Source organism: Phyllopteryx taeniolatus, chromosome 5 (genome assembly GCF_024500385.1).
Source record: "Phyllopteryx taeniolatus isolate TA_2022b chromosome 5, UOR_Ptae_1.2, whole genome shotgun sequence".
Classification (NCBI taxonomy): domain Eukaryota; kingdom Metazoa; phylum Chordata; class Actinopteri; order Syngnathiformes; family Syngnathidae; genus Phyllopteryx; species Phyllopteryx taeniolatus.
This window is the reverse complement of record NC_084506.1, coordinates 15,273,945-15,289,830: the sequence shown is the minus strand read 5'-3', so window position 1 is coordinate 15,289,830 and position 15,886 is coordinate 15,273,945. Positions and strand designations below refer to the sequence as shown.

Below are 15,886 nucleotides of genomic sequence, written 5' to 3'. Positions count from 1 at the left end.
ATATAGTTTTTTAAAACGTGTTTCGGCCCAAGCCTTTGTCAGGTAGTCAACAGTTTTTATAAAGGAAAAAACTTCCTTAGAAGCTTTCAATCCACCAATCAGAAGCCTCCACTTGGCAAAAGCAGGTTTAGGGTTATAGTGGCAATGTGACAAGATTTGCACGAAACGACCGTCTCTCCAAATGGTGAGTCTGGTTGGAACGGCCACTTCGACCTGAGTACATCCCACAAAGAATTTTGATAATCGGATGACAGGTTCCTGAGAAATTTCCTGTTGGGGGAAAAAAAAAAAAAAAAAAAAAAAGGCCTTTTCGGGGAATGTTTTTGTGTGATATCTCCGATAGAAAAGCTGGTCAGAAAAAGTCTTTAAATTGGAGTAAAACAATATCACTTGATGAATTCTCAACGTTTCCTCGACCCTTTCGTTTCGTCTGCTACTCACGGAAGCCCTTCTCTGATTGGCTGAAAAATTTCAGTCCAAACTGTCCACCAATAGGCTCGTACGGGCCGAAATTCTGACGGCTTTCCCAAGTCGACGCGCCAAAATTACCGTCACGTTTCAAACGGCGTCACTTGCCCTAAAAATTCAACTTACAAAGAATGGAACATTATTGGTGAGAACAGCAGTCTGAGCAGTAGAAGAGATCATGTACTTTAGTCATGAATAGTTTTTCCTGAATGTATTTGTTATGAAGGATTTTAGAGGGCTTTGAAATCTTTAGTCCATGTTTTTTGTTTTTGTATTTTTTTTAGAAAATTCCACAAAGATGGCAGCCAATTTTCACGTTGCAAGTTATCGTACTATACAACGACCGATGCAAGTCTGCTTGAATTTTGGCTTTGATGTGATCAAACAGTATCTTCACCCAGCCTTGCTGCCAAGTCATGGCGTGAGGATTTCGCTGTGAGGTGCGGTATTATGTAAATGAGTCGAATTGTGGCATCACAGTCCGTCCAAATGCACACATACAACAACATACAACACACACTGCGGCTTTGTTAGAAGTTAAGACAGGGGCCCTCCAAAATAATTTCATCAGCTATACCAAAGTTTGGATGTGAAAATGATTTCATTTTCACCCACACTTAAGGAAAATCAGCTGTTAATTCAAAATTTCCCCAACAATCCCCCCAAAAAATTGGGGTCTAAAGGCAGACAATGCTTGCTAAGGTTGAGTGCACGAGGCCAACAAACACAAACACAAAAAAACACACACACACGGACTCTCCATTAACTGTGCTGGAAGCTGCAGAGGAGCATCGCAGCCCCTCCCTGCGGCTGCTAAAATATTCATCAGACTCCCTGAGAGCATGTCTGCTAATAGTTATACATGGGGCAGGAGAAAGACGCGAGAGCGAGGGAAGGGGGGGACAGCGAGGCAGAGGAAGAGGAGGAGGAGAAATTGGGAAGATGAGCGATGCTCCCTGTGTGCATGTCAGCTAATAGTCAAACATGAAGCATTCCAGGAGGGGAGGTGCGGGGGGAAAAAGAAAAGAAAAAGAGCGAGAGAGTAGGAGGTGACAAGAGGAATTGTTGAAATCAGCCGTTCTCAAATTGAGGTCCACAAATATCATCTTGTGTTGTTTCAAAACAAAAAGTGCATGCCTACATATTGGGACATGAGTGCCAATAAAACAAACAAAATAAATCAACTCCCTACGTTAGCTTTGGACCAAATAAAAGCTCCGATATGATTGTGACATCACACAAATCAGACATCCGAACATGAATAAAGTCGTTTTTGGCTTTTGTTTTCTCCAACAAAAGTCGTATTAATACAGGAATAAAATTCTTTTTTTTTAGAACAAAAGGTGTATTTTGTAGAGAATATAGTCCCTAATATAGAAATAAAATTACAAAAATAAAGTTGAAATTCACTTAAGATAGAATTTTCTTTCATTAAACTTTAATATATTAATAATACGATGACTGTGTATCTCAATAAAATATTACTTTATTATCATACGATTATGACTTATCATCTCAACAAAATATGTCTTCATTCTTGTAAAACTTTTTCTACTTTACTCTCATACTACATAATTTACTTTCATCGGTAGAATTTTTTTCCTCAGAAAGAAAATTATTTGTTTTCATAACATTACATCTTTTTTCAAAAAAAAGTCAACTTTTTAAATCTAATTTTGGGTTACATGCGGTCATTATGTTTAAACCGTGGTTATCAGGCATAAACCTTGAATTTCCTTTTTTTTTAAATATATATATATATATAAAACCTGCCTGTTCTGCTGCATGGCCTTGCAGAATGGTGGATCTGTATGCCTTGTGCTGGAACAGCTTTGCTGTACAACAGAGGAGTTTGAAATACTCTCTCTGTTTATTTTAAAATTTTTAATTATTCTTATGTTTATTGAAAATGCAGCCGGACAGAAAAGGGTTTTGGGGGGAACAGACAGAGAGACAGAGTGGACAAGGGGACTAGGGGTGAAAACCACAGCAAAACAATAGTGAGACAGTCCTGATATTTGAACATAAGTAACATTACAACAGTTAATTGTAGGGGTTGGGGGGCGGGTGGGGGCACCCGGTGAAGACAAGCAATAACTAACCAAGAGAACCAATAAGAGAGGACAGAGAAGGACAGGACAGGATGTGGGAAATTGAGCAAGGCAGTGTTACTGGCGAGTGGCGCGGTGGGATTCCTTTTTAGTGTCTATACGCCTGTAAGAACCTGTAAGTTGATATGTTAGTATAACCTGTGTTGTTATTAGTAATCAAAGCACAAGTAATTAAAGTCTATAGTTTAGACCCAACCAAGAGGACGCCACCGACCACCCACCCGGCAGGAGGCGGGGTACACCCTGAACTGATTGCCAACCAATCGCAGGGCACATACAAACAAACAACCATTCACATTCACATTCACACCTACGGGCAATTTAGAGTTGTCAATTAACCTACCACGCATGTTTTTGGGATGTGGGAGGAAACCGGAGTGCCCGGAGAAAACCCACGCAGGCACGGGGAGAACATGCAAACTCCACACAGGCGGGGCCGGGGATTTAACCCCGGTCCTCAGAACTGTGAGGCAGACGATCTAACCAGTCGTCCACCGTGCCGCCTAAATAAATACATTAAAAATAAATAAATAAAATTAAAAATCACCAATGCCTGTGCGAAGCCACCCCCCGCACCAAAATGCAGAGTCCCGGCGCCCAACCCACAAAACAAAAGGCCACAAGCCCAAAACAGGAAGCCTCGCCAAAATCCGCACATACAAACCACCCGACATGATAAAACAGCCCCAAATAACCACCTCAACAACGCTACATCCAACCCCCAGCCGAAACACCAACCAATGAGTACCAAGTCAACGGGGCCACCCCCACACACACCGCTCCCCAGCCCACAGTTCCGACACCAATAATGGCCATAAAGAACCCCGAGCCAAATGCCAAGAATTGATGAGTTTCAAGAATCCATCCTATTGGTCCGTCCCTACGTCGTCGGTTATTTTTTATGCATCATAAACCAATTTAAAGTGTCAACGCTCTTGAACGCTCAACTCTCTGACAAACGTTGTAAAACTCCACCTCTTCCCTCACTCTGCGGGAGCCGTGTGCCGTTATGTCGCCTCAAGATTCAAAGTCTGGGATGTTGTTTTTTTTTTTTTTTTTTTTTTTAGCCATAGCTAAAAGAGTGAAAATAGGTGTAGACTGTTTTGTTTCAAAAATGGATCGCTGTCATGCTTCAGTGCAGAAGGAACTGGTCAGCCCCGAAGGTAGGGGAGTGCAGATTAATTTCCGCCTACTTAGTCAGTTCGTTTTATTGATTGCGACACTCATGGCTCTATGAAGACCTTTGAGAAAGAGTTTGGAAAGATGAAGGTTTGAGAAGTTTTAAGTTTTGAGAAGCCCTGGCTTGAACAGTCCGTGCGTGGAATCACGAGGTCAAAAGTGGGGAAGATGCAGAAAGGGAGCAAAAGATGGAGAGCAATACCTTCTTTTCCACTCTCGTCCCTCTCGACTCGCATTCAGATTGAGTGAAAGCCCCTCGTCATTGTCACATATTGTGCGGACCGTGTCTGTGTGTATGTGTGTGTGTTCAAAGAGACAACCATCAACCAGTAGAACAGTTGTCACTTCAGTGGCCACCAGACATACAACATCAATCATGGAAACATCATTAATGTGCTTTTGAATTTACAAAACACAAGCTCAGGTAGGCCCTCCGAACCATCCATCTTTGCATCTTACGGCGACGGGACGGTGTGTACTCACACTCACACACACACGCACACGCGCACACACACACACACACACACACACACACACACACACACACACACACACACACACACACACAGCTACATAGAGAAGATACAGACATTCTTTTCTCCGGTCATTAAAATGAGAAACGGCCGCTGGTCTAGGAGCTGTTGAAATACCATTAAGAAATGGAGACAAATGCAGCGGGATCGCAGCCTGCTACTGCAACCTCGCTACACTAAATCAGACAGTGACGAATATTACCAGGATGAGGTCGTGTGCGCAAACACAACACGCACACGCATTCACGTAAAGCCACGCACCCGCGGACAGACACTCGTCTTCACACAAACAGTGCGAATAAAAAGCGAGGGGGGAGGCCCTTCAGTGGATTAATGAGTAATTATCCTAATTAAATGTTTCCTTGATCACCTGTCCTGATATACGGCTGATGATTACCTTCAAGAGATGATTAAATGATAGTGTTAACGGCGCCGACTAATATCATGGCAAAGAATTAATGAGAGTTTGTACTGAGGAGTCAAGTGGAACTGAGGCGCCAATTTAAGATTGAATTAGCTTTGATTTAATCAGTTCGGAGCTAATTGTCAGCACAGTGATGGAAAAAGTTTCTGGTATTTGTTCATAGGTGAAGATTTACATTTCATACAGAGGGAGGAAAAAGTATGCGAACCCTTAAATTTCTGCATAAATTGGTTATAGAATGGGGTCTGATCATCTAAATCACAAGAATAAACAAACAGACGCTTAAAGTAATAAAACACAAACAATTATATATTTTCATATTTTTATTGAAAATAAACATTCACAGGACAGGGAGGAAAAAGTAAGTGAACCCTCAAATTTAGTAACTGGTTGACCCTTGACCCTTTGCCCGCAATAACCTCAAACAAACATTTCCTGTAGTTGGAGATTAGACATGTGCAACCATCAGGATGACCTTTGGACCATTCCTCTTCACAAAACTGTTGCTGTTTAGCAAGATTCGTGGGATGTCTGGCGTGAATAGGTCTCTTGCGGTCATGCCACAGCATCTCAATCGCATTGAGGTCAGGACTTTGACTGGGCCACTCCAGAACACGCATTTTCTTCTACTGAAGCCATTCTGTTGTTGATTTGCTTTTCTGTTTTGGATCATTGTCCTGTTGCAACACCCATCCTCGTTTGAGCTTCAACTGTTAGACAGATGGCCTCCGAGTTCATCTGCAAAATATCTTAAGAAACTTTCATTGATTTCATTTTTTCATTGATGATGGCAAGCTGCCCAGGCCCTGAGGTAGATAAGCACGCCCATACCATGATGCTCCCTCCACCATGCTTCACAGTTGGGATAAGCTTTTGATGTTGGTGTGCTGTGCCATTTTCCCTCCACACATGGCGTTGTGTGTTCCTCCCAAACAATTCAACTTTGCTTTCATCTGTTCACAGAATATTTTCCAGTAGGGCTGTGGAACATCCAAGAGCTCTTTAGCAAACTTCAAACATGCAACAATGTTTTTTTACACAGCAACGGCTTCCCCCTTGATGTTCTCCCACGAACGGCATTCTTGTTTAATGTTTTACGTATGATAGTTTTGTCAACAGAGATGTTGGCATGTACCACTGATTTCTTCAGTTGACACTGTAGGGTTCTTTTTTACCTCATTGAGCATTCTGTGCTGTCCTCTTGCAGTCATCTTTATAGGATGGCCACTCCTTGGAAGAGAAGCAACAGTGCTGAAGTTTCTCCATTTATGGAAAATTTGTCTAACCGTGGACTGATGAACAAGACTTTTAGAGATACGTTGGGAACCTTTTCCAGCTTTATAGATAATTATATATATAATACTGACCTCTAGGCGATTCAGATGCTGTGGCTTGACCTCAATTCACACTATTCACACCAGACATCCCAGGAATCTTGCTGAACCACAACAGTTCTGTAAAGAGGATCAGTCCAAAATTCATACTGGTCGTTGTGCACATCTGATCGGCAACAGCAGGAAACGTTTGCTTGAGGTTATGGTTCACTTACTTTATCCTGCTTGTCTTGTGAATGTTTCTATGTTATTTTCAGTACAAATATGAAAACATAATTGTTTGTGTATTATTACTTTCAACAGACTCTGTTTCTTTATCCTTTATTCCGAAGGGTTCATATACTTTTTCTACCCACCGTAACTTATTGTATGAAATCCAATTCAATTCTCACTTGAATTAACTAATTTATTTACTTTTTGTTATTATTGTAGTCCGACATTCTAATGCCATTTTTCCACTACACAGTACAGCTCAGCTCACTTGGCTCACTCCCTTCTCCACTCCCACGTTTTATTTAAGCGTAAACAGAGGACCGCTGCAGAAAAGTGGAGACTGTGGAGTAGAATTAAACACCTTAGGTACAGCAACGACCGTAACCAACCTAACATTCGTAACAGTGTGTATCCAAAGATATGCCATCTTGAATGCATACATTACTTCCATCAACACTGCACTGCGTTTTTATCCAAAGAACCAGATTATAACCCTAAAATGGTGAGGAAATGCTTCTCATCATGAGTTGCGTTACTTAGCCTAATGCAAACCAATCAACGAGGCTAACCTTGCAAGCGGGGTCGATGCTCATTTAAAAGTGTATCGATTAACAGTTGTGATTATTGATCACGCCATGCGGCCCCGGACACGACTGACGGGTTTGATGGGTCGTGATCCCGATGCAAAGATGGAGATGGGGGGTACGACACATACCAATTTCCACCGTCTTAACCCATCTGACAGCTGACAATCGGCCTTAGCTGACTTGCATTGCAAGGGAGGTAAAATGCTTAAATTTGGCCCATTGTTGGTATGTAAGGATTTGCCATTGTTAAGATTAAACAGGTTTAATTAAGATTTACCATTCTCGGGCCTGACCATTTTCCAAGCAGATCGGGGAGGCCCCAACCCAAGGGATAATCACTAAGTATAATCTTTAAGAGGCACCCGACAATTAGGCCTTTGCTGATTTTGATGGGTTAAGGGGAAATAAATTACTTTTAATAAAGCCCACACAAGATAATCACTTGGATAATCTCTAAGAGACACCCGACAATTTGGCATTTGCCCACTTTGATTGCATGGGAGGTAGAAATGCTTACATTTGCCACGATTGTCAGTGTGTGTGAAACCCAAATTTGCGATTGTAATTATTGAACAGATTTCACTTTTACGATTGTTGGCTTTGACATTTTTTGAGCAGATCATGGAGGGGGGGAAAAAACACTCTTATTTCACATGACACGCATAATAATCACTCAGCATGATCTTTAAGAGAGGGATAATACTCAAAACTGACCCGATTGTTACTACTGAATGTGTGCGAGGGTTTGTAATTAAGTGAATGCTCAAATTAGGCCCAATTGTTGGTGTGTGTATACCTCACTGAGGCGGAGGGGGAAAAAAACCCCAATAATAATCACTCAACACACCCCACACCACAGGATAATCGTTGAGGATAATCTTTAAGAGACATCCAACAGTCTGGCCTTTGCTGACTTAGATCAGAAGGGCTGAAAAAGCTCAAATTGGATTGTCTTAACACACTTCCACTTCTCCAATTTGAAGAGATTATTTGGAGGATCATCATATTATCTGAACATCCTTCTTTCACCTCTTCAAATTTGGCCTTCGCCCCCGTCTCGTCCCGCTTCCCTCCAGCACCGCGTCGGCCGCGCATGCCAAGCAGATAGTAAGCAGTAATATTCAATTATTGTATGCGCGCCGTTCCCATCCCGCCCCAAATTGATTTCTTTCAGAACGGCGGCGTCGCTCAGCGGCGACACGCGCGCACGCCATGTTTCCTCCATCTACCACAGCCTACGCAAATTACTCCCCCATCTGTTCTCCCTCCTCGCACCCCCTACCCCTCCACTCCCCTTTCCCCACCGCGGTTATCGGTGGCCGCCGTTGGCCCGGCTCCCGCGCACCGACATTTAATCTCTCTTTAATCTCTTTACATTGTAATGGGAAATGGTTTTGTGTTTTACTATTAGATTGGAGCCGCACCACCGCAGGACTTTGGTGTTTAGGAGTGGGAGGTGTTTCCGATTCTTTATGATTTATGTTTTTTTTTTTCCTGAATCATCTTGCATAAAATTATTATCTGTGTTGTGGGATTGTACAAACTAAAGCAGGATATTTGTACTGGGAGTGGACTCAAAGGAGAACAGAGAGGGTTAGTTAGGGATTAAAATGTGTGTGTGTGTGGAGGGGGACTAAATGGAGTCAACTCAGTCATTATCAAATTCCGAGGAGGCTCCATCTGCATGTCTTTCTTTTTCTTTGGCTTTTTTGGACACATATTCTAATAAAAAGGAGCAGCCTGAACAGGGGATGAAGTCCATCATTGCAAATAAAAAAAAATAGTAATAATTGACAAATCTGTCAAGAATTTTTTCGAAATAATCAATGAATCGGATTAAAAAAATTTTTTTTTAATTTTCATCGCTTTATTCAAAAACAGGAAATTATTTCAAACTGACAGTGCAGAAAATGCACAAACATAAGTTATGATTCAGTTACTAGTTTGGTGTGTAACATCAGAAAATGGGCAAAAATGGTGCCTATTGTTTTCCAAACGAAAAGCAGATGTTTGCAAAAGTCTTATTTTGATTAAACCCAAACATAATCAGTCTGCTTTCATGGAGGACTCCAGAAATCTGAGAATATAAAGAGGCCGAAATTTTTTTAAGTTTGTCTCTAAATGGTCAATCAATTATCAAAATAGTTGTCAATTAACTTAATAATGGATTAGTTGTTGATTAATCAATGAATTGTTCCACCTCTACTATCAAGTTAATCTAGTGCAGAGGTGTCAAACTAAAACCTGAAACGAAGGTTCATGTGGTCAACAGTGTCACCTGTTTTCATTACTTACTATGGAAAAAAAATTGAAATCCAAACAATTTGTGTTAGAAATTTCCTCATGTCAGCTCACGACATCTTCATAAAGACCTTTAAAGTCGTCCTCTTGCATCAAAAGCCGCACAGAGACCGCGCGAACCCAATCAATACTTCATATGGTTTGGATTATTGTTTGTCAGGATTCCAAACCTCGTGCCTCTACAGTCATGTAAAGCAAGCATTGATTTTCCCATAAAAGTAGTGGGTGTTTTTGTTTTTTTTTGTTTTGTTTTTTAACGCAGGTCCGATTATGAACTTCATATTGAGTGGAGCAGCATTCACAATTGCTGATGCTTAAAACCGACGGTACATGCGTGTACAGTACAACTAACCCCAGCTTTATCGCGATTCATCGTTTGTGACCCTGCTATATCACGGATTTTTTAAACAATCGTTTTTAATGGGTTTTTACAGCATACAGGCAAGTGTGACCGTAGAGTTGCGCACATTTGGTGATACATCTCCAATGACAAACCAAGATCGTTGTATGTCGGAGACGATCCAAGTTTAGCCTGGGTTGTTAGTGGAAGCTACAGAGAGTCTTCGCCTCATGTGCATGTTCATGTGCACTTCATGTGGATTTGTTCCAAATCAAATAATCCGTGAGCCATTTTTTATTCAAGTTGAACTAATCTCATTTTGGTGTGAGGCTGACGGCGACTTGTTAACAAGAATCTTTTCTCTAACGTTTTTTGGGTCTGTTTTGTTCTACTTTAAGTGTAATGTAGCAAGATGAGTTTGAAATGACATTTAAATATTTTGGTAACAATTTGCTGTGTGTTTACGGCTCAAACCAGTAATATAGGCAATTCTAAAGACCAAATACTTGCGTTTTTACAACTATTGGCAGCAGGGCTCGGCCCCTATGAATAGCCGGGGTTTACTGTAAACATCGTACACACGCACAGAGTGAGAAAGGCGTGCGTGGCCCCCACGTGCACAGCTTCCCTCTCCCCTATTCTAATTAAAGGGACCTCTCTGCCCCGGGTGTGCGTGTGATATTGACACTTAGCTCCGTACAATAAACTTTATTGGCAAGCCCTGCTTGATTACAGCACTAAACTAGAATAACAAGGAATATGGGAGGAGGGGACGTGGATTAAGTACTAAACAGAAATTAGCGCCCGTGTTCAAATATCTGCCGTATTTGCGGGAGGAAGCAGCTGGCCGGACGAAAATGTGCAGAAATAAAAAAGAAGGACATGAAAGTGAAATACAGTAAAGGTGGAAAAGCAGAGCAGGGAGGGGGAAAGATATATATGGAGGGACGGTGGAAGGGAAAGAGGGATAGATTTCCCGTCATTAATGATCTATGGAAAATCCTCCGTCTATTTCCAGATATACTGTTAATGGCGGGCGTGCTGCATTTCAAATCGTTGCTGTCCTGAACTCTGCTATCGGCTGCTGCTTCATCTAATATTCATCCTCTGGAGGTCGGCGGCACAGGTGGCACGCAGACGACTAAACGGTGCAGGAGAAGAGGCGACGCTAAACGGCATTTATGGCCGTGCCACATGTGACTTTCATCCGTGGACAAAACACAACCACAGTCTCAAAAAGCCTTTTGTCCCCCTTGGACGTACGACTTTACAACTTGTCAGTGGCCAGCCAGCTCAGAACACGGTCACCGCCACAGAAACTTTCAAAGACTCGTAGAGAGAGACTCTGAATTTGGATTTAGTCGTACTTCTGTTTGTACCTTCAATCTGCGTTTTTAAAGTTTAGTATTTTGATCTGTCTTTATGTTTGTATTCTCTTTTGTGATGGAAGTTACTGGAAGCTGTAATTTCCTATCATCCATCCATCCATCTATCCATCCATCTATCCATCCATCCATCCATCCATCCATCCATCCATCCATCTATCTATCTAACTAACTATCTACGTCAGTGTATATTATAAGTGAGTACCTAAAGTAAATTGTGGCATTAGTCCCAAAAAATAAAAAAATAAAAATGTTAAAAAAAATAATAATCATGAAAAAATTTAAAAATGCTAATATTCATGCAAAATTCTTACATTCAATAAAATAATATAGAACATCTCCAACTGTGTCTGGGGGCATTTGGGAAGTTTGTTTTCATGATGAATTTATGTTAAAATGTCTTCTGAAGCCTCTGAAGGCAACCAACACCCACAAAAGAGCAAGATGTTTCACACAATTTAGAAGGATTTCATACAAAAAGATAAGATAATTAGTGGTTAACTGACACATTTTGGAAGTTTGATGTATCTTTTTTTTTCTTATGTCTAACCTCATTGTAGTTTGTTGGCAACCAACACCCGAAAAATGTCCTTGTTGCTAAACAATTTAGTGGGATTTTGTACAAAATTTGTCTAATTAGTGGTGAAGTGAGATATTTTGTGAGTTGGCTTTTTTTTTTTTTTTTTTTTTTGTAATAATGAACTTATGACAACATATCTAACCCCTATAACTCTGTAATGCAAGCTACTGTATGCTGGAATTTACTAGAGTTTTTCCAATTTACTACAATGTATCTATTCAGCGCAAGAAGAAGATGTAGCGTTAACTTCTTCCGATACCTTCAGGCGTTCGAGGTGCAACTCTTGAACGTGGCCGTCAAATTGCCATCTGGAGTGCTAAATCAATTAGGGATAATAGAACAGGGAGGCATGCTGTTCAATCCCCATAGTGCAGTTTGACATATACTGAAGTCCACTTTGGGTACTTTTGTTGTAGCAATGAAAGGAAACCCTGCTTACAATTATGTGAAAAATGGTATTCAGGCGCATACCATATGCATATGCACTCACTGCTCACAATATTAAGTACACATTCACAATCTAATATTATAAAATACTGCATACACCTCTCAGTGCAGTTGTACACCATTTTAAACTACAACCACCATTTTAAACTACAACCACAATATTATACGTTTATTACGTTGTTATTTTAGGATTCACTTAGATTGTGCAGGTGTTCTTAATGATACGCACGTTCGCGGTACTCGTTAGTACTCAATGTGCAATTTTCACATTTAACAGTTGAGGGTCTTGGTGAGATGAAATCAACAAATAACTCCAAAGGCTTTAGCACCCGTTTCTCTTACTAAGTCAAGTTGAACTACAATGACCCCTACTGGCCAAAGGTGGTACTCACGGAACTCTGACTCATCAACAAGCACAAAATACAAGCAGAGATGACAGCTGAGCCAAACACTTTCTTTTTTTGTTTTGTTTTGTGATGAATATTCTCCTCCAAACTGGATTTTGGGAGGTTTTTTGTTTGTTTGTTTGTTTTTGAGTCACGCCATATTCGCCAAGATCTCCACAGCTTCTCGTGCCTCATGAGGTCTTGGCAGGATTTGGGCTGTGGAGCGACTTGGCTTATTCACCCAAAGTGTAACCTCCTCCACTGTGCAAGGACATAAGTAAATAACTTGTAAGTGAGTAAGAAATGCCATTTAATTTACAGTACATATAACTTTTTAGTGATCAAAGAGAGGACTTAAAAAGTTATTGGTTAAAATGCAAATCAAATATATGACAGTGTGTTTTAATAACTGCATAACTAATTAAATCCTGTTATCAATCGACAATCGGTACAAATTTCAACATTTTCTCACCCTTGCAATCAAACTCAGCAAAAGATTATCTCTATTGTCTCTAAAAGATTATCCTGAGCGATTATCTTGTGGTATGTTTTGAGTGATTTTTCCTCCCTGATCTGAAAAAAAAAAAAAAAACACATCGGGGCCGACAATCATCAATGCTAAACCTGCTTAAAATTTAACTTCAAAGTCAGCAAAGCCCCAATGATTGAAGGCCTCTGAAAGATTATCATGAATGATTATACTTTGGTGTGGGGTGTGTTAAGATTGATTTTACCTCACTGATCCAATCAAAAAATGGTTTGGCAAAAATAATCATAAATGCTAAACCTGATTAATATTTACGATTAAAGTCAACAAAGGCCCAATTGTTGGATGCCTCTGAAAGATTATCATGAGTGATTATCCTGTGGTGTGAGTTGTGATTTATTCCTACCCAATCTTCTTGGACAGTGGTCGGGCCGACAATCGTAAATTTCAATTCCAATTCCAATGAAGTTGGGACGTTGTGTTAAACATAAATAAAAACAGAATATAATGATTTGCAAACCATGTTCAACCTATATTTAATTGAATACACTACAAAGACAATATATTTAATGTTTAAACTGATAAACTTTATTGTTTTTAGCAAATAATCATTAACTTAGAATTTTATGGCATCTGTGATGGTATAGGGCTGTGTTAGTGCCAATGGCATGGGTAACTTACACATCTGTGGAGGCACCATTAATGCTGAAAGGTACATACAGGTTTTGGAGAAACATATGCTGCCATCCAAGCAATGTCTTTTTCATGGACGCCACTGCTTAATTCAGCAAGACAATGCCAAACCACATTCTGCACGCGTTACATCAGCGTGGCTTCGTCGTAAAAGAGTGCGGGTACTAGACTGGCCTGCCTGCAGTCCAGACCTGTCTCCCATTGAAAATGCGTGGCGCATTATGAAGTGTAAAATACGACAACGGAGACCCCGGACTGTTGAAAAGCTGAAGCTGTACATCAAGCAAGAATGGGAAAGAATTACACCTACAAAGCTTCAACAATTAGTGTCCTCAGTTCCCAAACGTTTATTGAATGTTGTTAAAAGAAAAGGTGATGTAACACAGTGGTATACATGACCCTGTCCCAGCTTTTTTGGAACGTGTTGCAGCCATAAAATTCTAAGTTAATGATTATTTGATAAAACCAATAAAGTTTATCAGTTTGAACATTAAATATCTTGTCTTTGTAGTGTATTCAATTAAATATAGGTTGAAGATGATTTGCAAATGTTCACAATCGCGAATTCCGTGACGCGAAAAGGAACGACACCAAATTAGCAAGCTCGCTGGAGTTCGTCATCCGATTGTCTGCTGAGATATGGTTATGTGTGGTGTTCTGTCTTGGTCATGTGGAGTACACCACACACAATAAGAGCAGTACGCACACGCGATGATTTTTTTTGTCACGTGTGGTCTCACACATTTAAAAAAACATTTAGGATGTTAAAAATCAGCATGTGCGTACCCCACTTGAGCTGAGATTCAGCAGCGCTCATCTAGAGAAGCAACGTGCTTTGGGGCTCACCTTGAAGAACCACTGACCCTGCATCCCTTTACTGCGTCTCCAATTAGAGGAGAGGAGAGCAGAGGGAGCGAGAGGAGGAGGGGATAGAAGTGAAAACCAGAGAAAGAAAAAGCAGGGGGGAGATGTTCGTATTTCACAGGTGTGCTTCCATAAAGAGCACTGACCCACGTGGCGTTCGGTTATCTTCCCCCGTGCCAGACGGAGGGCCGATAATCGGAAACGTCATCAAGATCACACTTTTCTTCTCTTCTCCTTGCTGGCATTGTGACAGCTGAACAGTCTTCTGCCTCACATATTCCGAAGTTCTGTGCTCTAATCTCGTCTTTTTTGTTTTGTTTGTTTTAACAGAAGCAAAGACTCCCTTTGTCAAGTTCACCATCATCTTCAGTTGCGAGTGGTTTAACTAATACAAGCAAAACGGACTCTAGTTTGCTCCCCCCCTCCTTCGATTGATCCCACTCAGTCTTCATGATCATGTCAGCAATACATCCGATCCATCAGTGGCGTGGCGGGACGGATGCGAGAGAACAGAAATGTGACGGAAAATAAGAGGACGCGTGTCACCGGCGCTGAGCCGCTATTGATCCCGTCGCTGTCTTTTCCGATACGCTATGGACTTAACATGGACTTATGCCTTCTTAAGCACAACTGGGACCACTCCCAGCATCCTCCCCCTGCAGGACGCTGGCACAATGCTTCAAAAGAACATTTTGTTTATATGCTCAATAGTGCAAACGTCAATGAAATTATCCGATCGTTAATTTCCTATCCGCTGCAAACTTAATGCGGACCCACGGAGTGGGCAGCTCATATCCAATAAGGACATCCAATCGCCATCACTCAGCTCTCTGCACTGCGCATCGCATACGTCAATGGAGCTCGGCGGCCTACGAGAGCTGTTGCTCACGCGCACACACACACACAGACACATGCATAGACACACATTCACACACACAATACTCTGGAGACAACAAGCGCATGCTTCATCACACGACGCGCCATCAGCTCTTCAGCGTGCTGAGGCTCAGGTGGTAGCGTCGTCGCCTACCAACCCAAAAATTGTGGGATCATCTTATCATGAGTAATTAGTTGTGGACCACTTGTGGAGTGGGGGACACAGTATTCAGGGGGCACATTTTACTGCTCAAGAAAATCCATCCATCCATCCATGCTCTACCGCTTATCCGGGTCGGGTCGCGGGGGCAGTAGCTTCAGCAGGGACACCCAGACTTCCCTCTCCCCAGCCACTTCATCCAGCTCTTCCGGGGGTATCCCGAGGCGTTCCCAGGCCAGCCGAAGGATGTAGTCTCTCCAGCGTGTCCTGGGTCGTCCCCGGGGTCTCCTCCCGGTGGGACATGCCCGGAACACCTCACCAGGGAGGCGTCCGGGAGGCATCCGAATCAGATGCCCCAGCCACCTCATCTGGCTCCTCTCAATGCGGAGGAGCAGCGGCTCTACTCTGAGATCCTCCCGGATGACCGAGCTTCTCAAGGGAGAGCCCGGACACCATGCGGAGGAAACTCATTTCGGCCGCTTGTATCCGGGATCTTGTTCTTTCGGTCACGACCCACA

General features: G+C 41.8%; 1 protein-coding gene across 4 annotated transcripts in view; it reads right to left on the bottom strand.

Annotated features, from left to right (window-relative positions):
- Positions 1-15,886, bottom strand: part of wwox (WW domain containing oxidoreductase) — a 216,334-nt gene that overhangs the window by 104,024 nt on the left and 96,424 nt on the right. Inside the window, exons 9-10 of one of the 4 annotated variants that reach the window (XM_061772998.1) lie at positions 6,083-6,169; positions 1-5,945 (exon numbers count right to left, since the gene is read on the bottom strand). The exon at positions 1-5,945 is cut by the window's left edge and continues 1,088 nt beyond it. The exons of 2 other annotated variants lie outside the window; for them this stretch is intronic. In XM_061772998.1, coding sequence (XP_061628982.1) covers positions 6,128-6,169 — 42 coding nt within the window. In that variant the 3' untranslated portion in view covers positions 1-5,945; positions 6,083-6,127. Of the gene's footprint in view, positions 6,170-15,886 lie in introns of all 4 variants that reach the window. One more of the 4 variants, XM_061772997.1, reaches the window with a different exon arrangement.